The sequence below is a fragment of the Drosophila mojavensis genome, unplaced genomic scaffold, assembly GCF_018153725.1.
Source record: "Drosophila mojavensis isolate 15081-1352.22 unplaced genomic scaffold, ASM1815372v1 contig_19, whole genome shotgun sequence".
Lineage (NCBI taxonomy): Eukaryota > Metazoa > Arthropoda > Insecta > Diptera > Drosophilidae > Drosophila > Drosophila mojavensis.
This window is the reverse complement of record NW_025318726.1, coordinates 3,601,337-3,628,346: the sequence shown is the minus strand read 5'-3', so window position 1 is coordinate 3,628,346 and position 27,010 is coordinate 3,601,337. Positions and strand designations below refer to the sequence as shown.

The 27,010-nt window shown below is 38.8% G+C and overlaps 1 protein-coding gene and 3 long non-coding RNA genes across 4 annotated transcripts; 1 reads left to right on the top strand and 3 right to left on the bottom strand.

Moving 5' to 3' along the window:
• Positions 1-403: 403 nt before the first annotated feature.
• On the bottom strand, positions 404-1,461 carry LOC116803683. The gene is made up of 4 exons (XR_004363719.1): positions 1,386-1,461; positions 786-1,041; positions 654-719; positions 404-587 (listed from the first exon to the last, which is right to left on the bottom strand). It is a non-coding gene; the product is annotated as an uncharacterized LOC116803683 (long non-coding RNA).
• Positions 1,462-3,524: 2,063 nt separating this feature from the next.
• Positions 3,525-3,990, bottom strand: LOC26527369. Its single transcript, XR_001449510.3, has 2 exons — positions 3,767-3,990; positions 3,525-3,700 (listed from the first exon to the last, which is right to left on the bottom strand). It is a non-coding gene; the product is annotated as an uncharacterized LOC26527369 (long non-coding RNA).
• A 6,417-nt stretch (positions 3,991-10,407) lies between these two features.
• On the bottom strand, positions 10,408-10,984 carry LOC116804899. Its single transcript, XM_032733843.1, has 2 exons — positions 10,508-10,984; positions 10,408-10,425 (listed from the first exon to the last, which is right to left on the bottom strand). The coding sequence occupies exons 1-2, from the start codon at positions 10,982-10,984 to the stop codon at positions 10,408-10,410; spliced, it is 495 nt and encodes a 164-aa protein (XP_032589734.1).
• A 14,979-nt stretch (positions 10,985-25,963) lies between these two features.
• LOC116804889 lies at positions 25,964-26,382 on the top strand. The gene is made up of 2 exons (XR_004364919.2): positions 25,964-26,153; positions 26,220-26,382. It is a non-coding gene; the product is annotated as an uncharacterized LOC116804889 (long non-coding RNA).
• Positions 26,383-27,010: the final 628 nt, after the last annotated feature.

The following is a 27,010-nucleotide window of genomic DNA, read 5'->3' as shown; positions in this document are numbered from 1 at the left end:
TTGCTTTATTTTTTCGATAACTCATCCGATAACTTTTTTATCGAGAATAATCGAAAAATCGACTAGGTTTTTCCAGCCTAATTTTAACACTTTTAGACCTGGAAACTTCAAATTTGGGTTGTATATAAAGTTATCGGATACAAAGATTTTGTTTTGAAAGTTTTATTAAGATCGTATGTCTACAAAAGAAATTATTTAACAAATAAAATCTCATAATATTTCCCACATTGCAGCGCAGCCCAAGCGCAGTCGCTGCTAACTGCGCAGTCAGCAGAGCGCGTGCTTATAAGTGCATGTGTATGTATGTGTGCATAAAAGAATTCCAGACTGATTAGAATATCAGCTTGGAGGGTTCAGGGTATCTCCTAGTCGAGCAGTCTCGACTGGAGCCTTCTTACTTGTTTAACTTGCATTGCCGCATTTCCACTTCAACTGACGGACATCAGTGCGTATACGTCATACGCACAGTAAATCATACGCTTGGCATGATAAATTGCACTCGCCGATGAACGATTGCACAGGCGTGTTGAATGCTCAAGTTGAGGGCATTTCAATTTTGATTGAATATGTGCAATGCAGAGAAATATCTGTGGAATCAGCATAGCTTAATAAATAAATATATATTATGTACTGTTAATCAAAAAGAGCCCTACCTTCTAGAGTCTAGATCAGTGGTCAGTCAGTCTATTGCATGAATTGTAATTTGTTGCTTTTGATTTCTTGAATTATAAAATCAATATAATTATAGCTTATTCAATATAGAATTATAGTGTCAAGTCACTTACTACTTTATCTAAACCGAACTAATCTATTTTGCACAACTATTAAATAAGCCCTATATCGACAAGTGTATAAAATCTTCAGTGTGTAGTTAGCCCTAGCTTTTCTTCCAATTGTCTTTCCAGCAATTTTCATGCTTCCCTTTGGTCATCCACTTGTGTGAACATTGCCAGCGGCTAATGGGTTCCCACAATGGCGAGGCTATAAGTGACACTTGAGTTTTTGTTCAACCTAGTCGTTCTTTGCACTATGCCAAAAATGCTGACAGAATATGATTAATTTTAACAACATTTGAGCAAGATGAAAATTTGAGTCAATTGTGACAGGCTCACCTCAAGTGAGCCAATCACATGACCGACAAGTCATAAATAAGTAATGCGATGGGAGACCGCTCTTAAAAACAAATCGACTGGAAAAAGGGAGTCGACAAGCAACAGAAAGTGTCTATGCCAGTGCGTACATATCGGTCAAGCTTGTTTATTCACTTGATTTGTGTAATATTTTACGGCTACCCTGGGCAATCGGCAAGCACGTCCTGTGAGCAGTGCTGTGCGACACTTGAGCTAGCCAACGGCACGTGCTCATTAGCAGGTGCTTCCCCTTACCTGTACATGTGTATTTTCACTTCTCAAATTTGTTTCGCAAGCCACACAATTTCGATTCGGTCATGCAAGATTTATTTATTTTGTTGTATCGCTCTCTTTGTCTTAAATTATTTTTGAGCGCTCCCATTAAATATTCATTTGTATGTGTACAGCACATTGAATATGCAGAATTGATTAAAATTTTTATTTAAATTAGAAAACAAAATCATTTTTATTTGTCAACTGAAATTGAAGTAATCATCGCAGACCCCATAAAGTACATATATTCTTGATCAGGACGACGAGCTGAGGCGATATAGCCGTGTCCGTCTGTCCGTCCGTCCGTATGAGTGCGTCGATCTCAGAAGTAACAAGAGCTAGAGAAATTTGGCATGCATACTCATGTGTACCATACGCAGTACAAGTTTATCATATTTTTTCGATAACTCATCCGATACCTTTTTTATCGAGAATGATCGTAAAATGAATTTGGTTTTTTCAGCCTAATTTGAACACTTTTAGGCCTGGAGACTTCAGATTTACTGTGTATATACAGTTGATCGATACAAAGATTTTGTAATTTACACATTTTGGATACCACGCCCCCTTCGCCCCCAATTTGTAAAAACGCATTTCAAGTACTAGAGAATGTGCATTGGAATGTACACACATTTTTATCATATGATTTATAAATCTTTGTAATATTTTTCATCCAATTTAACATCCAACATTCACGTCGATGGCCCTCGTAGCTAGCACGTTTAATAATTTTTATATTTATATTTTTTATATTATCTAATAAATAAATAATAATAATATCATATGATTACGCTCTGAAAGTTTCATTATGATTGTATGTCTACAAAAGAAATTATTCAACAAATAAATTCTCATAATAATGCCCACACTGCAACGCAGACCAAGCGATGTCGCTGCTTACTGCGCAGTTAGCAGAGCGCGTGCATATTCGTACGTGTGGTTGCATGTGTATGTATGTGTATGCATAAAAGAAGTGCAGAATGATTCGAATATCAACTTGGAGGGTTCCGGGTATCTCCTAGTCGAGCAGTCTCGACTGGAGCCTTCTTACTTGTTTATACGCACGTTGACTTTTCACAGCGACTTGTTTTGTTGAATGTTAATTTCAATAATTTGGGAGCGTTCGCGTGGCGTATACTGATTCATCGTATATAATTTCGGTTTATATATTCTTGATAAGGGCGATGCTGAGTTGATATAGCCCTGTCCATTCCGTCCATCCGTATGAACGCCTAGGTCTCAGAAGTTATAAGAGCTAGACACTTACACGTGTGTATGCGTGTGTATGTATGTGTGCATAAAAGAAGTGCAGAATGATTCGAATATCAACTTGGAGGGTTCCGGGTATCTCCTAGTCGAGCAGTCTCGACTGGAGCCTTCTTACTTGTTTATACGCACGTTGACTTTTCACAGCGACTTGTTTTGTTGAATGTTAATTTCAATAATTTGGGAGCGTTCGCGTGGCGTATACTGATTCATCGTAAAAATCAGCTTAGACTAAAGCTTCCAACGCGGTATGTTAATATCATTAATTCTTTATCAAGAATTTCGCGTTTATATTATAACATTTTTTGTATTCGTTAAGAAACAGGTATATCTACATTATATTATACATTATGAATTAAGAGTACTATTTAATCAATTTCAGAAGAAAATTGGAAACAATCGGCTGAAAATGTGATATTTCAGCTATTCCAGGACCGTAAGCAGAAAGTCCACAAAACCAGTCGTGGTTGGTGTCAGTCCTAAAGACTTGGATCCTGGAAGAGTGTGCCAAAATTGGCTCCATTAACCAGTATTAGCCGTAAATAAAGCCAAATAGTAGTAAATAAATATAAAACAAGTCAGAAAACTCTAGTCGAGAGTGCTCAAGTTTTTACTAGTTGCAATTGGGAAAATTATACACTTTGGAACAAATAAAATAAACATAAATCGCGCGCTCTGAGGAGGCACTCGAGACGTCTCGATCGAGCGTTCTGCTGCTAGTAACAACGTCACTTTACTTTTCGAACTTCTGATGGAAAAACTGAAATAGATTCACTCCTAAAAAAAAGTCTTAAGGATTCAAACTGGACAAATTCAAAACCAATTTGTAGACCCAGTTTGAAAAGCCACAATAAATAATTTGACCAGCTCAAAATTGCTGCATTATGATTGGTATATTTGAATATACATTATATTTTAGAAACCAGGACCAACATTTAATTTTATGATTCTGATGGGTCTGCCCAATGTGGTTCGATAGCAACAGCATAGCAGCCCGATGCCAAGACAGCTAGCACAGCAGTGAGCAGAATCTGTGAGTAAAAGACACCAAAATGAGATTGTTACTTTTGAATAGGCAAACAAATTTGCTTCCTTACCAGTTTCATGTTGATTGTAGCTTCTTTTAAAACGAAGATATCATTCGGACTTGGGCCTTCCATTTTATACCCTTTTTGAAAGCGTGACTGCAACGAATTGAAATAGATATGCGTATCCGTAATGTATCGATTTTATTGACATCTAGTGTGACACGGCCGAAAGGTATTGTATTAGTCTTTTACACTAGAACTAAATCATGTCACATCACATCACATTTACTGTACTTCCAGATAGTAATTACAATATTCATATGAGTTAGAAGTCTCTTCTTGTTAATTAAAATATGAAAACAGGGGAGGGGTATACGAATTCTAAATTATATTTGCAATATATGTATGTGCTTTAAACATATCTATAACACATCTCCTAATTTTGTATTTAGCTTTATTTTAGTTTTTGTTATATTTTATATACCAATTGTTACTTAATTTTTAAAATAGAAGGCCAGCTGCAAATAAAGCTGATAAATGAATGCGTTTACACCAATTCCAAATACTAGATACTACTACACACATGTAAATTAGATTATCTTATTGTGCAAGCTTATATTTGCTTATTATTTTTTTTTTTTTTTTTATCGATAAAAATAACCTTATCGAAAATCAGTTATTAAATTATATCTTCTACAACTTTAAAGCTGTCTCCAAATTTTTAATGTAGATTTATATGCATTTTATATAATTTCGGTTTTTGTTAACATTTATCCCCACCTCTATATCCGCCCCTCACCCACACCTTGTAAAAGGCGTATTTGAAATACTAGAGACTTGTGCTTTGCCAAATAAATGCATATCCATGGTGTAATTATAATCCAAAAGTTTCGTATGTCCACAAGAAAACAACAATTAAGTTCTCATAGTAAGCGCACACTGCAGCCCATGGGAAATCAGGGTATAATGGTTTTGTGAAAAGTATGTAACAGGCAGAAGCAATCATTGCAGACCCCATAAAGTATATATATTCTTGATAAGGGCGATGCTGAGTTGATATAGCCCTGTCCATTCCGTCCATCCGTATGAACGCCTAGGTTTCAGAAGTTATAAGAGCTAGACACTTACACGTGTGTATGCGTGTGTATATATGTGTGCATAAAAGAAGTGCAGAATGATTCGAATATCAACTTGGAGGGTTCAAGGTATCTCCTAGTCGTGCAATTTCCACTAGAGCTTTTTCTTAACTTGAGTTTTTTCTTAACTTTGCTGACATGATGCTAAAGAAGTTGCAAGCTTAAGCGGACCAAAATGAATAACCAATTGAATTTATTATTACAGACCTGTATACTTGCCCTCTTCACACTTGAATCTCCTTGAATATTTTAGTTACAAAGTTCGTTGGGTGAGCATATCATGGAAAGACATGAGCACTCTAAATTTTGTTGAATTTTCCACTTATTGTTATCTTTAATATTAGAAAAGGAGAAACCACTCAGTGATATATGAAACCCACCTGCTGCAAGTTCTCCCTATGCTACTGTGCTGCGCCTGTTGCTAGTTGTTGCAAAGATTTAATGCACTGATGAAAAGATTGAATGCACTTCCCGTTGTCATGGTTTAGACCAATTAATCTAAATGCGTCTCCAGAAGCATGAGATGCCCAACAAACTGAAAACAGCGAACGGCAACCCAAAGGGCAGACCCAAAGGGGCAAAATTATGTTTGCTGTCCGTGGCTTCTCTTCTCTCAGGAAACAAAGGCAACAGTGCAGCAATTGTCGAGGCAATCTGCAGCGAAGCGCGTAAGCTGGTTAAACAAGCGCATAATGCACAATAGAAAGAGAGAGAGAGAGTGACAAAGAGAGAGAGGGAGAGGGAGAAAGAGAGAGAAAAAGACAGATAAAAAAGTTTTCGAGCTCGCCAGAGACAACAAAAATATATTAATTTCAGAGCTTGAGTCGATGCCATTTTCTTGCTTTGCTTAACTGATTTATTTCAGTTCCTTTTAGGATTCCAGTTGTGCTCTAATTCTTTTGTACATTAAAGCGCAGACATTTCCTTTGTTTTGATATTGATAAAATGATAAAATGAGATGGAGAACAATTTTATCTAAAATTATCTTTCTTATCGATCTTAAGATTATAAACAAAGAATAATTTGATGCATGTGGGCTAAGGCGCACATTTCAGACAACGAAAATTTGTGGAGCCTTCCGAACGACTTAGTCATGAGCGATTATTATGTAAAATATATCGTAAGAATATCATTTAAATAAATAAAAAGGTATAATGTATGTATATGTATCTATAAAATGCGAATTACTTTTTGTGACTATAGACTTTTTTCAAATGTATCATTCAAATAAGCAGAAGAAATATACTTGAGTGTTTGTACTTTACTTACGAATTTTAACAACTGAAGCAAACAATTATTCTACAACTTTTTCCTCAGTCCAGGAATATTTTCCCTTGTAAAATAAATAATGTGACTTCCTTCCCTTACAGCTTGTTTGCTTGAGTGCCAAGTTTTGTGTGTTGAGCATATAAACGAGAATAACCCATAAATGATTGCTGGTGCACATATGATTGTGAGGACTATAAATAGTTGAGGGAAGCGTTCAGAAAATTAACTTGTATATTTATAGACGATTATGAGCCCTACATTAAGGCAATTACGAGCACTTTTCGGGCCCTATTGGTGCCCGTCTATACACAAAAGAAACGTGCGACCACCCGCAGGAGTCGCAACCCTTGCACACATTCCCCATAAAGCCAGCAGCCCCTCCGAAGCCAATAATCAAAATGACTAGCAAATATGTTATTTTAGAGAGTATGGAAAAGACGTTGCCGACCTTCAGGCGACATTCGACTGGGTATAAAAACGACCGCTGAGAGTCTTTATAAGTTTTGCAGATTCATTAAGTCTCGACTGAAAGCATATAGTTGAACATACCCAAATATTTGGAAATGTCAACGGGGTCATTAGGCAAACCATTGGCCACCCACACACCCACACACACACATATACATAACTGTATGTATATATGCATATATCTATCCACTGACAGCTGGCAATGCTTAATTAAATGCCCCGCAAAAACAAGTTTATTTCACTCTCGCCGTTTAAGCGTCTGTCAAATTAATGTTCAACGCTGGCTTCTTGCTCAACTTGTCTGGCAGGATGAAAACAACTTCCACACTATAATATAGGCAGCTATTTCCAGCTATATTTGCAAGCTGCTGTCGTCCATTCCTGTGGGATTCTTCATAAAATAGCTGCAGTATAGTTTGTCCCTACTTATTGCTGCTTGTATATGCATATACTTACGTATATATATATACGTAAGTATATTAAACGGAGCTCTGTTTACTCCTTGCTAAACTTTCTGCACTTAACTTAACAGCTATGTACGTCTGCAATAGTTTGTATAACTAGAGAGTTTAGACTTTAAGCGACTTGAAACTTTCGATTTCTCTCAAATGCTGTCAAAGGCACTAGTCGACAATGATAAACAGGGAAAATTAGTTGAATAGTAGACATCACAAATTAAAAGAATTTAAATCCCATATTGATACGTCCATATCATGCACATGGTATCGTTGATCTTTGTATACCAATAATTTATATAATATTTTAATTTTATAATGTATGTATATGTATATTAATACAGAGTTTTATAGTATAAAGTAAATTTTAAAAAATATATTTATGAATATTTTATTCTTTAATAAATAAGAAAATATTTTAAACAATTATATTGTATAATAATATAAATTAAACAGCTTTTCAACCCTCTTGCAAAAAATTACATTGATAATCATTTGGAGCACCGTAAATATCAATAAGGAAGTAGCTGTACAGCCAACATAATCCCTGCAAGAACACTGCCGAGCCGTCGAGGCAGGCAACCCATTATCTCCCAAAGAGAAATGCCACACTTTGGTCGAATACTTACAGGATTAAATCCCCACTTCGCGTCTGTGTGAATAGCGTGAGAGAACGCCACGAGCTTTGCTCCTGTTGTTCTACTCTCCCATTTATATTACTAACTCATCTGTATAACTACAGGTAGGCGAGAAGAGACTTCGAAACGGAATACGCAGCCACGCAAGGGCTTTTAAGTCAGAGGACAGGCGACATTTTCATTTGTCAACTCTCTCCTGGATCTGCTGCTAGCTGTTGGAGGATGCTCACCCTTGGCAACAGCTGATTAAGCCCATTTATCAGAAGTGACTTACAAGCCAGCCAACAAGCTGCCACTGCTTAAAGTTGCGGCTTAAAGCATGCAGTTGCTCAGTTGCTTCACCCAGGGGACAGTCGACATGACTCGAATGTTGCAGAAAATTGAGGCTATTGTTGGGGCATGACAGCAACAATAAACATTAAATTTAAGAAGTTATACACACGTCAAATAAAAGAGACATATACAATAACCATTAAAACTTTAATTGCATAGGATAATAGCTGAGCTTTGTTTGATTTCTGTTTTTCTGATATTATAATGAATGTCTTTCGGATATTTGTACGCAATGTATTTATATCGATATGAAGGATTCGAATTATTGTAAGAAATTTATTTATTAAGGTAATAAAGTTATATACAATCTGCTTCTTTCCCGTGCTCACATATTTAAATTTTGTATAGCAAAATAAATATTTTTGCCATGCTGAGTTCGTTCTGTTGCCCTATATTAGATAGTATCTCACATTCATGTGAAATAAACAAACTGAAATAGCTTGGCACTTAACTCCAAAATAATGCCAGGTGAGGCATTTAATCAATCGCAACTCAACGTCCTTCGAGCTCTCGCCCCTTCCTCATCGGAAATTCAGCTTCGCATAGTTGGCGACTTTCCACATGACGAATTGGAGCAAGACAACCGAGTGTAGCGGCAAGCAGCTTATTCTTTACGTGTGCTGTCTCCAAGGATTAGGGGCAAGTTCTCAGTCGCTCTGCTGGGTCTGAAGTCCCAACAAATTTGTCGCGTTGACAGGCCAACAGAAACTTTGAATGATTAATCTGAGCATTTGTTCAGCAAATTGTTGGTGATTCCTTTGCCAATTAGTCTTCCCATCGATGTATCTCTTAATTTCGATTGTCAATCAAATACGTTGAGTCTTAATTCGATGTCACGACTGATTTAATTTCTTATGTCTGAGGGGCTTGCCTTTTGGCAGTCTGTCCACATTGATTGTATGGCATAATTGAATAAATATGATTGTTTTACCGACTCGCCAACAATTTAAAATATGTTAATTTCTATTGCAAATATAAAGATATTTCTGTATAGGTCTATTTTGCATTAAATGATTTTCAAAAGTAAAACCATAAATTTCGGTTTCGGATGCACAATATACTATGTATATAATAGTGATATTTATAAAGTTACACGAAAGTTATCCCGTTAAATATTTTAAATTGAATATATTTGCTTAGCCCAGTTTTCCATAACTTATTGGACAAGCCAAAGGCGGGCAGCTATCTGTCAACGTAATTTTATTGACTGACCAATCGAATAAAAAAAGGATGCTCAGGACTTCGGTGGTGTAATTGAATTTTATCCTTCTTAGTCAGAGGCTTGATTTTACTCTCAATGGACAGTCCAAATGGTTTCTATGCAATAGCAATAAAAGCCCGAACTCATTAAAAATGGTTAAGCTCGATTGTCTGCTTTGGTTTAAGTATACAACAGACAAATGAAAACATTTTCCTACTCGTAAATGATTCTATATATGTTTTCAATTGATTTTAGAGCCTCTAGAGAAATTCGTGGCGAAATTAAATTTTTCGCCTTTGCAAAGTTTCGGTAGTAAGACAACAGCTACACCTATTCCTACCCGCATTTCTCCTGAAATTTAATAGTCAAACTTTTTTGTGCTTTAACACTACTCAGATTCAAAATTTGGCAAACATTGAAAATGAAAGTTCATATTTGAGCACCTTACCTAGAGTAAATATAGTTTACCTCCGGACTTATGCCTGCCTCTAATTGAGTAGACTAAGCCTTGAAGGTCTAGCATATTATTTTAGCGACTTACTCTATTCAGACCGTCTTTAGAGGTCAACTTTTGTCCGAAACAAAGCGCTCGATGACGCATGCTGATTTGTGTGAATCGAAACTGTTGGGCGAAAGTTTCATATCCGTATCCGTCGAACACATTTTATTTGCAGGAATTATGTGGCTATTTTTGGCACAAAATTGTTGGTCCTTTTTGGGTGTTGGGACTTTTTATCAACTCGCTTCTGGCTGAATACACAGCGCACTCAGTGCAAACTCTCGCAGAGAAATAGAGCCCGCAGCCAAATATTATAGCGTACATATATATTTACAAAATATTTCGTATTTCTTTTTGCTACTTTTGTTATCCCCTTAGAGGAATATGTTTGGCTACATTTGCACACTTCACTACACCCGCTTAAAATATTTCGGAGTGTGTATTCTATTTATGCTAATTTCATCAATTCCAGCTGTGAATTGTTGCACCTTTTGAATGGACGAGTTTCTATTCCGCATAAGCGACTATTGTTTTACACTATATTACAGAAAAGCTATTAATCTTGTTTTAGTGTTCAGTAATGTTCTTTCGTATATTTTGCATGTAAGGCGAAGCTATAACCCAACACGGAAAGAACCAGATGGATCATATACAAAAACATTGATGATATTAATGTAGCGGAGAGCATATATTCGTCAGATCGGTATACATCTAGGTGGCGATTATGTACTAGGCTGGCACTATAAAACGTTATTAAAGTCACGTATAGGAAAGTCCATCCATCGGCGAGCACCAGGTACCCTTTATTTACCGAAAACACAACAATCACTGTTAGTATATAGACGATGGTATAGACAATTGTTGCTATCAGCATTGCGCGATAGGTGGGTATGCAGCACAGCGGACAGCTTGAGGCGATGCCGTACAGAATCACGTTAAGCACCAAAACCGCCAATACAACCGCGGAGGCCAACCACGAACTCATCGAGGTCCAGTCGTAGCATATGACACAAAGGGTCATACTCTCGACGGTCACGAAGCCCAACGTCCAGTTGATGGGAAACGTGTCGTGCAGCTCGGTATATACCATGAGGATGATACACACCAGGCCTATGACCAGCCACATTAGGCACGGCATCGGCACCGTGCCGCGCAAATCGAACCTCGTAGTCCTCGCTATTGCCATCTGGCTCAAGCCTATGGCCACGAAGAGCAATGCCACCAAATAGATCTTCTCCATTCGCTTCATATCCCTCCTCGTTAATTTTAACGATTGATTGCTCTTCATCTTTACTGATTTTATTGCAAGAATTTCGACGGCATGCATTTTGATTTTTCTTTGGTAAATTATGGAAATTTGTTAATCTTGAAAGCGATGTGTACGAAAATATATAATAAATGTGTCATGAACTGAAAAGAGTTCTTGGATCGTCCCTTAGTATCTGAATTTCTGAGCCTAGTAATAGTTATTGCTAGCGACTTGGAATTTGAATATACTTCTCTCATCAGTTTTGTATTATTATTTATTCTGTTTCTTATACTCAAGCTTATGCATAAATTCAACTCGTAAGTCTAGTGTATCCCTATCTGAGCTTGCAAGGCTTAGCGCCGCCTTCTTATATATTCTGAGACTGAAAGGGTCAGCGGTCCTCTGCCTATTTAGATTTGACATAAGTGGCCCTTATCTTTATCTCTGTCTGCACATCTGTATATATTATGAATGTTCATGCCTGAACACGCTTATACATTTGCTTGGCAAAAGTGTCAATTCATATGCACAAGCACTCAACCCCGGTCATATGTTAGACCACTCAAACTGGAAGACTGACATGGATACTCTGCTCAGACCAATACGTAGTATAAATCTAACCTACAAATATTTGTATCTTATGTTTTAATTCTTATACACTATATACTATACTATATATGTATAATTTTACATATATACATATGGTATATTAGCCCTGTAAATTCACCTTTCTGCAGACAGTGCTTACCATTCACCATTCAGCTGCTGAGGGGTACACGCTAATCAATGAAACGTGTTGGCTTTCAATGTGGTCTGTCCTGACACTTGGCCATGTTTACACACGCCCTCTGGCCACCTTCTATTCCTTTCTGTCCTCTTTGGCCTACAAGCGCGCGGCAGTTGGGCTGCATTTTAATTGGCATTAGCGGTAAGACAAACAAACGTCAGCAGACAACGCGCGGCATGTCAAAAGGCCCAAACGGATGACTTCGCACCTAAAAGGTAAAAATTCATTCAAATAAACATGACCAGGCACAAATGGCGAAATATCAGAAGTGAAAACACCTGACATAGGTAGTTTGAGGTATTTAAGCTCAATTAAAATTAACATTTGGTAGGAAACGTATATTTTTATAAATTTATTCTTTGCTGTTGTTTGCATAAATTATTTTTCTATTATTACTCTAGACGACTGAATTATTTGTTCAGGCTGTTGAGGAAGCCTTCGTATGCACTTAAAATAAATAATTGTTGGTCTTAAATAAGTAACTCAATCTATCTATCATACAACAAATAAGCTTGAATTTTCAACAACGGCCATTAAAATATAACTTTTGTGATTAGATCAATATCCAAAGGAGATTTAATATCATATTAGGACTTGCATTCAAAATCATCCATTAATTCAATCAAAAGCAAAGCAGGTGTGCAACAAGTTTCTTTAATTTGCAACGAAATAAACTGACGGCAATAGCAAGGCTCACGAAAATCTGTGATTTGAGATGGGAACGCTTAACAATTTCGAAGCGAACAGCTGCCGGAGGGTATGAAAAGTTGTACTGTCACAAAGGCCATAGCCAGAATATCGAACGTTTATTAATTCCATTCGAATCAATGCAAATTTAGCAGAGTTTCATAATTAAATTGTAAATTACATTTATCAATGCAAAAATAGTACAATCAAATTATTTTCGGCATATTATTACCAAAATAAGCAATAATAAAGAATTAATAATGAAAATATGCTGCAAACACAGCTGAAAGCCAAATGAAAGTAATTGAATAGAACGCCGACACAAAGGATAATTAATATATATTTAAATACAAATTGAACATTGCCTTTGTCACGATTTTTACAGAAAATTTACAGATTTTAGAGGCTTTTATGCTCTTTCTTCTATGGAATTCAATTTAAAACCCCTATTAAATATTTAGATAGTTAATTTTATTCTGTTTCTTTTAATATCAGATTTAAATTATAATAAACTATATACAAACTAAAAAAGACATATATTTATACACACATTTAATATTTTTGATTTTTTTATTTCTTCCTTTTTTAATTTTTGGGATTATATGCACGTATGTAAATTTTTTTCCGCCGTTCACATTCACACACAGCTTCAATGACAGATGTGAGTAAGTATTATGGCAATTTGCCATAGTAAGTAATTTAGATAAATACGCAACACTCAAGTTGATTTGATCAATTGTGCATACTTAAATATAAAAGACTTGATTGTGCTGCCCATTTTCCTTGGGTGAGTGGGAAAGTCAAAATGTATTTCATATAATATTTGGATTTGGCTATAAATGACTGATAGCTAACAGATGTGCGTTGCCTCGGCTTTATGGCTGTTATATATTTAGCTATGAGTGCTTTAAAATGCTGAAGAAATTAATTTTGGCTTCGGGAACGGCACAGCTGAAACCATTAGCCGTCACGTATACGCAGCGATAACCACATCATCTGTCTCTGCAGCCACGTAACATGCGATTGAACGAATAAATCAGGGAGCTAATAAATTTTTGCAGCACCTCAAAAGCCGCCCGCATGCGAACAACGCTCGCAATAAACATTAATGCCAGCGAGCCATTAAGAAAGCGCAAGTTAACAGGCAGTCAAAAGGAGCCCACTGAAAGCTTGGAGGGAAAGGGAGACAGATCTGAAGAGACAGAGTTCGGAGTGGGACACAGACCGAAGAGGAGTTGGCTGAAAGGTTGATTCGGCACAGACCTAGGGAGCATGTGCTTATACAGGCTAGCACACGCACACAAGAATCCACGCGACACTTCCGGTCTTTCAATTGAATGCGTTGTGCACCACGCGGCGTATACGTGTTATTTTCCAGGCGTATGCGTGATTTTTTCCGCTCTTCACCGTGGGGACTGTTTAAATTGGCTTGCCGTTTTTGCTTTCGTTGTCGTTTCTATTTTCGTTTTAATATATTGAATTTTATTATTAAAGACAAGATCATGCAGCTGGTCCTCCTGCCTCTGTCGCATTTTCATCAATTATTATTAATTAACGTAGATTCAGTGGTAATGCAATCAAAAATATTTCCAACTCACTGTTATATATAAAATGTAAATGTATTAATACATTTGTGATGTAAATAACAAATCCTACTCAAACAATAATAATAATTCTTCGGCTTATGCCAACAACTACATTTACATGGATACTCATATGCCTTATTCCTATTCCTTTCTATTCAAAAATCATCTAAATACTGTAATTGTTTTCTAATTGTGAGTGTGTGCAGATCTACATATTCAACTTCGTCTTCATTCGAATAATTACTACTATATACTATACCTACATTAACTTTCTATTAAATCCTAGCTGAAGCTTGTACTTTGATGTTCTTGCATATTGATGTTAACTCAAATGGAATCAATGACGAAAGGAAATCGTAAGGAGTAGATAATATAAATAGATAGAAATTTAAAAATGATTGGAATCGGTAGTTACCGAGTATTTAAAACTCGTTCAAGTTAAATTATTTCTTGGATCAAAATTCTGTTCCCAGCAGTTTTGGAGTCAAATTAAAATTTGTGGTTATATCTCTACGTATTCTGGAGTCACTTTATGTTATGTTCGCTCGCATTTTGAAATCTAGAAACAAGCTTATATATGTTTTTTCCATCTTGCATACCCTGGTGGGCCGGTCCTAAAAATGCTTTTTGTCCTCGCTACCCTTGCTCTCAATTTAATTGCAGAGCTATATATAACCAGAATGATTTTTCTTTTCTTTTACGGCTCGCATTGTGATTCTGTTTTTCGTTGCGTGCGTTTCTTAATTGTGCTTCAAAAGTTTTTCACCCGTAGACGAATGGCAAAGCAGTTCGCATGCTGTTGCATTTGGAGGGACGGGTCGATGCATGGCCCCCACCTTTTTACCAACACAAAAGGGCGTTCCTTTGTTGTCCTTCCCAAGAAATATCATGCTGGGCAACGAAAAACAATAGACACACTCTGAGAAAATAAATGCGAGACCACAGCCAAAGGTAAATACTAAATATTAAAACTAAAGGTGGAGCGCCCAAGATTTCCAGTGGACTTCATTCTAGATATCATCGTCCTGTTGACCTCAGTAAACTGAAGAAAAGAATAGAATTAATAGCTGCTGCTACTTGTTGATAACATGTCAAAATTATATTATATATAATTATAATATAAGTAAATATGTATATAGATACATTTTCAATATCAATGTTCAATGTTCAATAGCTGTATTAAATTCCTTTTGAATAGCCGCTTGTATATATACTGTATTGTGACACACCCCATCCCGTTTCAAGAGGGTTTAAATTATGTAGTTATATCACGCACAACTTCAGCTGATTTTTACCACCCTCGTTGTAGCTGTATATAAAATTAATTTTCTGCCAAGCCAAATGGAACTTGCCGTGAATACTTAAAAAATCACATTACTTTTCATTGATATGAGCAATCGGTCTGCTTAACAAGAAAGCTCGACATGTAGGAGGAACAGCTCGTGCCAGTAATTGCAATTGCATGACTCTTGAGAGCTCTTGTGTAAGGAATAATAAAGCCTTTCAGAAAATTGCAACTTTAAGACATTCCACTTTCGATTCATATGGCAATTCAGTTGGACTAAATTATTTCTTGTATAGATAATATTTTACCTGTTTCGAATTATTTTATAAAAATCAAATTTAAAATAATTTTACACTTAAAAGTTCGTCTAAAAGTTTTAATAAATGAAATGTAGATCCAAACAAAATATTATATTCATAAATATGAATATTTTACAAAAAATGCTCGAATATCTAAAATTAATTACTTTAGCTCTGCTGGTAATTAATTTTTGTCAAATGTACAAAAATATATGTTCTTAATCATAGCACCGAGCTAGTCGGTAGTCTATTCAGTTTTATGGGTAAGTTGTTCATTAGTTTCTTTATGCTTCCGGCTAATGGTACATAGTTTCGCGTTACAGCATTGTATGTATAAATAAAGATATTTAATATAGACATTTGGTGAAAATGGAAAAGTAAAGAGTAGACTCCAACGACTGTGCCTTACCACCGACAATAATACAAAGTGGAAAAACAAGCGAAACAGACACAAAAAATTTATTTACATACCGAAATAAACGCAGACACAACAAACACATATATACCACGAAATTGAGCTCTTTTGGTCCACCGTAATGTGCTGGTAAATACATCGTGTGCAGACCGTGTGTGTGACCAGGGGGAATTTCCATTAATTGGTAACTGTTGAGTAAATTTAACGCAGAGTTTTATGTACTTGTGAAATTATGCTGACACCCTGAACCCATTATGACGGGGTATGATGATTCTATGTGGTATGTATGTAACAGGCAGAAGGAGATGCAGGGTACCACATATAAATTATATACATTCATGATACAGATAGGCACACCAATAGATTTAGCTCTTTTCATCCTGCTATCTTTCATTCTATAATAGCTATTGGCATGACATCTTATGGGCATTAAAGAACGTGATAGTATTACTTTAATATTATTATTTTTTTCAAATTTGATGAGTTTTGTATTTATTGGATACATAAATCTACAGGCTGGATGTGAGCATTGACAGTATTCAAATGCATCTCGAATTGACGATAAAGGCGTCCGTCTCAGCTCAGCCAAGTGTATTGACTTTATGGAATCTACCACGTTACATGATTTCTCAGTTTCAATGGGTTCAAGGTATAACAAAATGTATTTCTCAAATCCGAATAAAAATTGCAAATTGAAAGTGAATAACTTAAAATGTGAACTTTAATTTCGGGTTTTTTTCACAATTAAATCCAAATCAGGTATCTAATAGATTCGCATGTACAAGGAACATTGATCATATTTATATGTACAAATATGTGCATCTTGGACCTAAGTCATATGTAGGATTTCTCTGCTCACTTATGTATACAACCCATGTTTATAATTGTCGGCAACGGTATCTCATAGTGCGTCACCCTCGATTGGCTTCGATGGCTTCTTTCTCACATAAATTCATTTCAAGATACTCATCAATTATGCCCGTTCGGCATTATGAGTGGCAAACGTTAACGCGACAGGGGCGTAAATTTATAATGAGATAAGTAGCCCAGTAAACTCGTGGCAGGATAATGGCCGCAGGATTATGGCCTGTACTTGTTGTTGTTTATTTGCCCTACGGCTGCAAAGCTGTAAATCTACATAAATTTTTATTAAACAACAAAAAGTCCTTAACAGTCGCGCACTTGATACAAAGTCAACAAATCAGATAAACAATGCACTGCCACCGGCTAAGCGGAAAAGCAATTATTCTTGCTGCGCATTAAATGTTTGCAAGTGTCTAAACATAATTGCCCAATTAGTAGACACGTGTTCTTGCCGATATCAGAGTAAACTTTGGCCTAAAGCAAAAAGCATACACATATGTCTATTTTCGTGTTTAAATAAACGTAAATGCAAAGATGTAGTTTATTTAAGGAACATATTCTGTCATAAGGTCCGATGTATCGAATTCACTACTTGCGGCTTCTTTGATAGCAGAAACCCCAGGAGAAAGTACAACTGATGGCTAGTCTCTAGTCGAGACTGCCCGACTACGAGATCCCCTGAGCCCTTCGAGCAACTGAACACACACAGACATACGCACGCACCCAAAAACACGCATTAGCTTACTACGGGAACTTAATTAATTGATAACTTTTTTTGTGGGTGGACTATCTTCATGAAACTCTCAGATTATAAATATAACATAGATATGCATGTATTTGCCAAAGCATATTTGAAATACGTCTTTTACAAACTTAAGGGTGAGGAGATGAATATAGGGGTACGGGTAAATTTTGACAAAAATCGAAATTTTATAAAGTACATATGAATCTGCATTAAAAAGTTTGTGAATCTAGCTTTAAAAATGTAGCAGATATAAATTTATTACTAATTGTCGATAATGTTTTTAATCGATAACAAAAGAGCGGTCGATATGCGCGTGGTATACACAAACCTAGAAAAAACAAGTAAGAAAGCTATAGTCGAGACTGCTCGACAACTAGATCCCCTGAACCCTTGGAGCAATAGCTATTTCAATAATTTTTCGCGTCTTTCAGCTTACACAAGAAACACGCACACACACATACACACACACACACACACACATACTGCGGGTTGTAAACTCAGATTATATTAGTAGCCATTGCCCACTACAGGCTTCACGCCGTGGTAGTCGGAGCAGAAATGGAAGCCATGATGGAGGACGAGCTGCAAGCTTTTGCGCGTCGTTCCTCGTTGCAGCGATCGCCGCAGCAACAACAGAGGGCTCCAGTGGCTGAGTGCCAGGCACCCAAGTCACTAAAAGAAGCGTTAGATCAAATAGGAGCTACATTAGAGGGTTTGTCTGCCTTATTTGGGGGTCAGCGGCATATAAATGCCTTAATGAGAGAGGAGCTGGCTAGGCTGGTCAGCCTTCACAAGACGGCCGAAGCGTTCTGCAACCGTTCGGTTAAAAACTGTGAGGAGCAGACCACGCCACTCAAAAAAGTAGGCGAAAACGTTAAGGCAGCGAGCATTAGTGCTACAGTAGGTAGCAATACTCCCAAGCGGTCGAGGGAAGTTGCCTCCGAACAGAGGAAAACTCCCTCAAAAAAGCCGAGGCCCAATAGAAGTGCAGCGAACCCAAAAGAACCAATGGCTCTACGGGCTACAGCTGAAACTTCAAACCAGGCCGCTCGACAGACAAACCAGAGCAGCTGGACAGTCGTTAAAGGGCGAAAGCCTATGCAAAAACGTCCCAGGACTGACGCGATTGCGATTTCAGGCGTAGGGGGTTGCAGCTATGCGGACATGCTTCGTGTAGTTAAAAGCGACCCAAATTTGAAGCATCTGAGCAGCGACGTTCAAGGCATTAGGAAGACAGCTAAGGGGGACCTTTTATTGCAACTGAGTAGGAAGCCGGAGCATAGCGCTGAGGCTCTGCACGAAGCTGTAGGCAAGGCCTTAGGAGACCGAGCGGTAGTTAAAACACTTACCGAATCGGCTCAAGTTGAGATTCGCGATCTAGATGAGTTAGCGACCAAAGAGGAGATCTTGGAGGCAATTAGGGTGGAGTTGAAGGATAGCTCACTCCCCATTGAGGCTATCAAATCGCTTCGGCCAGCTTTTGGTGGACAGCAAATAGCTACGGTTGCTCTTCCAATTGGGAAAGCTAAAACTCTGCTCGAGCTGTCCAAAATTAGAATAGGATGGGTAGTTTGCCGTATCCGAGCCGTGGAGCAGCCTAAACGCTGTTTCAAGTGCCTCGATTACGGTCATATGGCAGCAAACTGCGGCAGCGACTGTGACTTAAAGGGCGCCTGTTTCAGGTGTGGAGAGATGGGTCACAGTGCCAAAGCATGCACCAAGCCACCAAAATGTAGCCTCTGCATCCGGAAAGGTGAAAAGCAGACGGACCATTCAGCAGGCAGCTTCAAGTGCCCATCTTACCGTGAAGCTGCTCGTAAAATGAAATGTTAAGGTTTTTGCAGCTTAACTTAAATCATTGTGTTGCTGCCCAAGATCTTCTACAGCAGACCATTAGGGAAAAATGTATAGATGTAGTTTTTCTCAGTGAGCCTCACCACTGTAGAACCAGCTGCCCTAGGACATGGTCAACAGACGTTAATGGCAAAGCTGCGTTGTGGGTATGCGGCAACTCAACGAACGTACTTTCGAATGTTAAGTCATTCAATGGGTTCGTACGTGGCCGATATGGTAGCTTATGGCTTTACAGTTGCTATCTGGCCCCCAGCATGCAGCTCAGTGAATTCACGACGGTGCTCGACGAGCTTGCCGAGGATGCTAGGGATCGGAAGGCCATTATAGCTGGAGATTTTAACTCCTGGGCGCTAGAATGGGGTAGCCCCACAACAAATGCCAGAGGTCGTATCCTACTGGAGATCTTCGCGACACTAGATGTTGCACTGCTCAACACTGGCCATGAGTACACCTTCAGTCGGGCGGGATACGGGTCTGTTATCGACATTACTTTTGTCACTTCATCCCTCTTTCGGGGAGCAACATGGAGCCATTGCGATAGCTATACAGGCATCGATCATACGGCTCTTCTGTTCACAATAGGTGAGCCACCTGCCAGGGCGTCAACATTGTAGAGGGAGTCGTATCGGCTAGATGCTTTTGATCCCGCGGTCTTTTCAGAGGCCATTCAGTCTCTGGGTACAATTGGTAATGCTGAGGCCAGAGCATGCCAAATGGTAGCCCAAATACAGAGTGCCTGCAATAGCAGCATGTTACGCCGCAAGCAGTTCACGCGACAACATGAGCAAATAGGTGACATTCGTCGCAAATGCATCCAGGCGAGAAGAAGCTACTAACGGGCTCGCGGTAGGCCAACGTTTCTTGAGAAACAGTTAGCTTACCAGGCAGCTAGAAGACAGCTGAAGAAGGCCATTCGGGCACGCAAAAGAGAATGTTTTTTACAGTTGTGCGACTCAGCCGAATATGACCCTTGGGGCAGGGCATATAAGATAGTAGTTAAAAGACTATACGCAGGTAGACAGGTGCAGCCTACGGATCGTCTGGAGCTTAAATCGATTGTGGAAACACTCTTTCCAGAAAGATTAAGCTCCATTCACGCCCCTGAGTCCGAGTCTGCTGATCAGGGCTCAACGAGCACTGAAATTGTTTTAGTTACAGAGGAAGAAATATCAGTAGTTCTCCGAGGTCTTAGAACCAACACAGCTCCAGGGCCGGACGGGATCCCAAATCGTGCGCTAAAGCTAGCCCTCGCCTTGCACCCAAGTACGTTCGCCGAATTATTTAACGAATGCCTGATCCAAGAGACGTTCCCGGCAAAATGGAAAGCCCAGAATCTGGTATTGCTACCCAAGGCTGGCAAACCACCAGATGAGCCATCTTCGTACAGACCGATCTGTCTCTTAGACACCATGGGAAAAGTGTTTGAGAAACTGATCTGCTCTAGGCTGGAGACTGCGATTGCAAGCGCCGGAGGCCTGTCACCAAACCAATTTGGATTCCGGAAGGCCCGGTCAACAATGGACGCGCTTAACAAAGTTGTCGGTCTGGCCACTTCCGCTATTCAAGGCACCAGATGGAGGCACGGGACGAAGGAATACTGCATCATCGCGACCCTGGATGTAAGGAATGCCTTCAACACAGCTAGTTGGGATATGATACTGAATGCGCTACTTCAGAGGAAGAACACTGGTATACAACACGAGTGAGGATCCCCAAACTCATACAGTGTCAGCTGGAGTACCCTAAGGCTCAGTGCTGGGGCCTCTCCTATGGAACATCATGTACGACGGCGTACTGCGCTTGGAACTACCAGCAGGCGCGCACACCATTGGCTTTGCTGATGATGTAGCTGTCGTAGCCATAGGAGAGGAGCTCAAAGATACAGAGGATATGTGCAGCGAAAGTATCAATCGCATACGAAGCTGGTTGACAGGAGCTGGGCTCGAGCTAGCGGCACACAAGACCGAAGTTGTACTAGTCAGCAGTCGCAAAAGAGTGGAAACTGCCAATATAAAGATCGGCAGCGTCACCATTGCGTCAAAGAGGGCGATAAGATATCTTGGTGTCATGATAGACACAAGATTAACTTTCCGCGAGCACTTAGAATATGTGCATAAAAAGGCAGCTGATTCTTGTAGAGCTCTCTCGAGAATCATGCTTAACACGCGGGGACCTAAACAGCAACGACGTCTCCTCCTAATGAGCGTCATTAGGTCTGTCATCCTCTATGCTGCGCCAATATGGGCAAGAGCGATGGCAACGCCGAGCTACAGCCGAGGCATTTGCGCGATCTACAGGCTGAGCGCAATCAGAGTCAGCTGCGCTTTCAGGACTATCTCCGATGACGCGGCGCTCGTCATAGCCGGTATGGTGCCACTGGAGTATTTGGTCGCAGAAGCCGTGGAGCGGAATTCGCACGGGCCTACGCGACTCAACGCTGTCAGGGCGAACAGCATCGCACGATGGCAAAGAAGGTGGAATAGCTCAGCTAAAGGGCGGTGGACGCACAAGCTCATCCCGGAGCTTGAACCATGGGTTAACCGCAAACATGGCGAGGTTAACTTCTACCTTACGCAGATCCTCTCGGGTCATGGATGCTTTCGGAGCTATTTGAAGCGCTTTGGCCACGAGGAATCTGACGAGTGCCCCTGGTGCGAGCGAGGGCATGTGGAAGACGCCAACCACATTCTTTTCGAATGTGGACGGTTCCTGGAGGAGAGGCGTCGTCTGGAATAGGCAGTGGGCCGCTCCATCAGAGCGGACAACTTAGTGAACGCCATGCTGGAATCGGAGGAAGCTTGGGAACTAACAAGCACCTTCGCGGCCACGGTGATGATGGAGCTCCGCAGAGTCGAGCGACTGAGAAGACGAGCTGTCCCAGGCTAAGGTAGCGCATAGTGCTTGCGAAGCAATGCTTTACGGCCGTCCCGCAAGCACCGCGCGCTATCCTAGCCACCACGCAACTTGCAATTTGTTATTTTGTCAATAAATGAATATAAAAAAAAAAAACACACACACACACATACACACACACGCATACACACACACATACACAAACACATACACACATACACACACAAGCACCCACGCATAAACACGCATGGGCTGCAATATTGGCTTACTATGAGTACTTAATTGTTTAATAACTTTTTTGTGGACATACGATCTTCATGAAACTTTTAGATTATGATAACAACATGGATATGCATGTATTTACCAAAGCACAAGTCTCTAGTACTTAAAATACGCTTTTTACAAACATGAGGGTGAGGGGGTGGGGGGTAAATTTTAACAAAAACCGAAATTGCATAAATTGCATATTAGCATACATAAAAAATTTGGAGACTCTAGCAATAAAGGTGTAGGAGATATAATTTTATAACTGGTTTTCGATAAGGTTTTTTATCGATAAAAAAGATCGGGATGAGTTATCGATTTTTAATGATAAACTTGATATGCGCGCTGTAATTACGGACATTTAAAAAGAAATTGAAGTCTCTTATATCTTCTGAAATCGACGCGTTCATACATACGGACAGACGGACGGACAGACAGACGGACAGGGCCAAATCAACTCAGCTCGTCGCCCTGATCAAGAATATATATACTTTGTGGGGTCTGCCACGCCTCCTTCTGCCTGTTACATACATTTCAACAAAACCATTATACCCTGATTTCCCATTGAAAATGGGTTCAGTGTATAAAAATTTTCAAGTCTCTAGCTCTTATATATTCTGAGATCAAACTTTCAAACATACGGACAGACAGAAAAAGCTAAATCAACTCAGCTCGTCACCCTGATCTGCCACGCCTCCTTCTGCCTGTTACATACTTTTAACAAAACCATCCTGATTTCCCATTTTTAATGGGTTCGGGGTATAAAACTATGTATTTAAATAAAAATAACAAGTAAGAACGTTGCAGTCGGGCGATACCGATTGCAGAAGACTCATTCACAGCCCAAACGCTGTCAACCAGAGTATATAGTGCAATTTTCAAGTCTAGTGCGCAACAAAAAAACAGGGCATGATCCCATTAGAATTGGAAAATCATCGATAGCTATTGCTATGATCATTGCATCATTGCATTCAAATTACATACATATATAATTTATACAATTTTGATTTTTATTATATATTTATATCCATATATTGGATACCGGCTTCAAGCTAGCAGCAGATCAGAGCGATTTTCCTACAGACAGAAACGCGCCTTTTCTCACATTCTTAGAATTTCGATTGATTTCTGGACTTTCTAGCCGTTACTGTAGTTTTGTCTGATGACGCTCTCTTATTAAGCTATTCTATTTTAGCAACCGGCTGGTCAAGCGAAGCAGTGGTGCGGGTGCTATGGGCGACGCAATTATGTTAGAGTAGGGGAGGTTCGAAACCTCTTCGATGTTATTATTATTTTTTTTTTTCTTCATACATATTTCGTTTTTTATAAAAAATATATTTTATTGGGAAGGTGCGAGCTTGAATGAATGGCACTTAACTCTTTTCTTTTTCTTAGTCGAATAATTTTATAAGTTTAAATTTGTTTCTTCTTAAATAGCCCTCAAATTCATATACGTAAATACATACATATATATATGTATATATGTAAGTCTGCACGCATAGCATCAAGCATTCCAGCCTTATACACGCGCTCATTTGTATGTGTGTATGTATGTACACATAAATGCGTACTCTAGCATATTTTAAGAATCTCGTTGCGATTGATTTGTCTTTGCATTGTTTTTGAATTTCCAGCCGCTACACTGGCTTCTCTTTGCTATGTGGCGTCATAACAATAATGTGATTTCGTTTTAACTTCTATTGCTCGAAACGACGAGTTGGTGCTGTAGGCAGAAGCGCCAGCGATCCTTATTTTAGATATTTTGACAAACAGCTATTTGGCTGGGGTGCGAGTTCAAATCCTGCGGAAAACTCTTTTTTGAAAATTGCAAATTTTTGTTATTTTAGCTTTTTTATATTTTATTAATTTTATAAAAATGTTTCCTTGCGTGCTATCAATGCCTATTAAGCCTATTTATGTGAACAAATACATAAATAGATGGCTCACGCATATAAATGCCGCAATATGGGCACTATAAATGCCGATTGCCACGCCCTTAGTGGCCGTAGACTCCTCATTTTTGGCCAGTTCTTAGAACGAGCACCGAGCAACTAAATGCAAAATTTGAATTCTTACGCTAAAAAAATGTGAAAATTGCAGGGTATTTTTCGATATGCCACGCCCCTAAAGAGGCTTAAAAATTATTTTTGGGACATCGATAGAAAAGGCTACCAGTAACTCAACTATCCAAATTTGAAACTGTAGGAGGTTTGCGGTTTGCCACGCCCCATATATCTACCATAGCTCGTTGGACTTGATGGTCAACCCGCGTATATATACCAAATTTCAGGTCTCTAGCATCAATAGTGTCCAAAATATAGCCGAATTCGAAAAATCAATATATATTCAGGTCCGATTTACCACGCCCTTAGTAGGCGTAGATATATAATTTTTTCACCCATCTTTATAGAATTGAAACATCAGCTTACTTGCAATCCGATTTGTCACACCCCCAATGGGCGGAGATATATCCGCCATAGCTCGTGATCTTGGGTGGTCGACACGGACCTACATACCAAATGATTTCTGGTATATCGGAAAATGCATTTTCCAATTTGCCACGCCCCTAGTGGGCGAATCGGGAAAATTTTAACACTTTATAAATCGGAGATATACACGAGTATGTGTTCCAAAGTTTAAGTCCTTAGCTTCAATAGCGCCGAAATAGATTGCGTTCATACGGACAGACGGACGGACAGCAAGACGGACATTGCACAAAACCAATATACTCATTTCACTTTCGTGAGTCTAAAAAGAAGAAAAATAAAAGAATTGCAGAAGTACCTTAGTGGGAAATGGTCGTGGGACAACAAATCCGACAGTCTGCGCTTTGAGCAGCACCACAAATTTCTGCGGACGATTAATCAGGAGGAGGAGGTGATGTTTCGACAGGAATTCATGTGCTAACAGAAAATTGACGCATATTTGCATTGCAATTGTGATTATTAAAATATGCATAGAAAATGCATGCATGTTCGAATGTATAGAAAAAATATTTAAAATGCTCAGCACAGCTTGCCACGTCCTATTGCCAATTTGAATGAAATTTTCAGCATGTGAACTAAATGTTTTATTGAATGTTTACCAATTATAAATAATTGCAAACTCATTCATAATACTGCTATATTTTAAGCTAACCTTCAATTTTGAGAACTTAGCAACATTGGAGTCGGTATCTGCTATATGGCAAAAATCAATACACAAGTTAACATACAATTATGAGATGTTCTAGAAATAAATTATAGATCTGTTTTAAAAAATAATTTAATATTTGGATACTCCTCGCGTTTTTCCCCTACTCACATTCAAATTAACAAAAAGAGTCTTCTGACTCAAATGTAAATGTGATGTTCCACATGGTTTAGTTCTAGTGCAAATAACTAATATGATACGTTCCGGCCGTGTCCGACTAGATGTCAAGCAAATTTATTTTGTGAAATCGATACAGTACGGATACGCATATCTATTTCAATTCGTTGCAGTCACGCTTTCAAAAAGGGTATAAAATGGAAGGCCCAAGTCCGAATGATATCTTCGTTTTAAAGGAAGCTACAATCAACATGAAACTGGTAAGGAAACAAATTTGCTTGCCCACTCAGAAGTTACAATCTTATTTTGGTGTCTTTTACTCATAGATTCTGTTCACTGCTGTACTAGCTGTCTTGGCATCGGCCTGCTATGCTGTTGCTGCTGGCCCTATACATAGGTCAGACCCACCAGAACCAGAACAATAAAAGCTGGAACTGGTTTTTGAAATATAATGTATATTCAAATATACAAATCATAATGCAGAAATAAGTTTTGATCTGGTCAAGATTTTCATTTTGGATACTAAAACCAAGCCGTAAGGCGTTTAAAAATTTTTGAGAAATATAGACTATAAATTTTTGACGTATTAGGTACGACCATTGGCCAGTGTACCTACAGATCGAACCAACAGAGATAAAAAATATCAAATCAAAAGACCATCGAGCGATATACGTCATACGATTACGATACAGTGATCATCACAGATGCACGAGATCTGATCGTATTCTTGATGCCCAAAGAGTTTCTAAACCGGTAGTTTCTCGCATTTATGAATCTATCACTGGTGCATAAAGCGCCAAGAGCCTACTTATGTACTCTGAATATTTTCTACGATTGGTGGAGTTCATATTGATGCACAGTCGAAATGAAACGTATTTTTTCGATCCATCTAAGTCAATTTCGCACAGCGAGATCCTCTTGGGCGCTACCAAGACGACCAAATCCATCACCCGAATAAGTGCAACAATATAACGTTAACCTATAAACTCACTGACGAACAGTTTATAGCCCTGGCCACGCGGATCGTTTGGATATCAATGCATAGACGGGCATACCACATGATGGACATAGAGATGAATCGTTTGCTTTGCACTTGAAGTTCACGCAAGCAGAGAAA

What these genes read in the sequence shown, in the direction of transcription:
- LOC116804899 (XM_032733843.1), bottom strand. Translation starts at nt 10,984, where the DNA reads ATGAAGAGCAATCAATCGTTAAAATTAACGAGGAGGGATATGAAGCGA.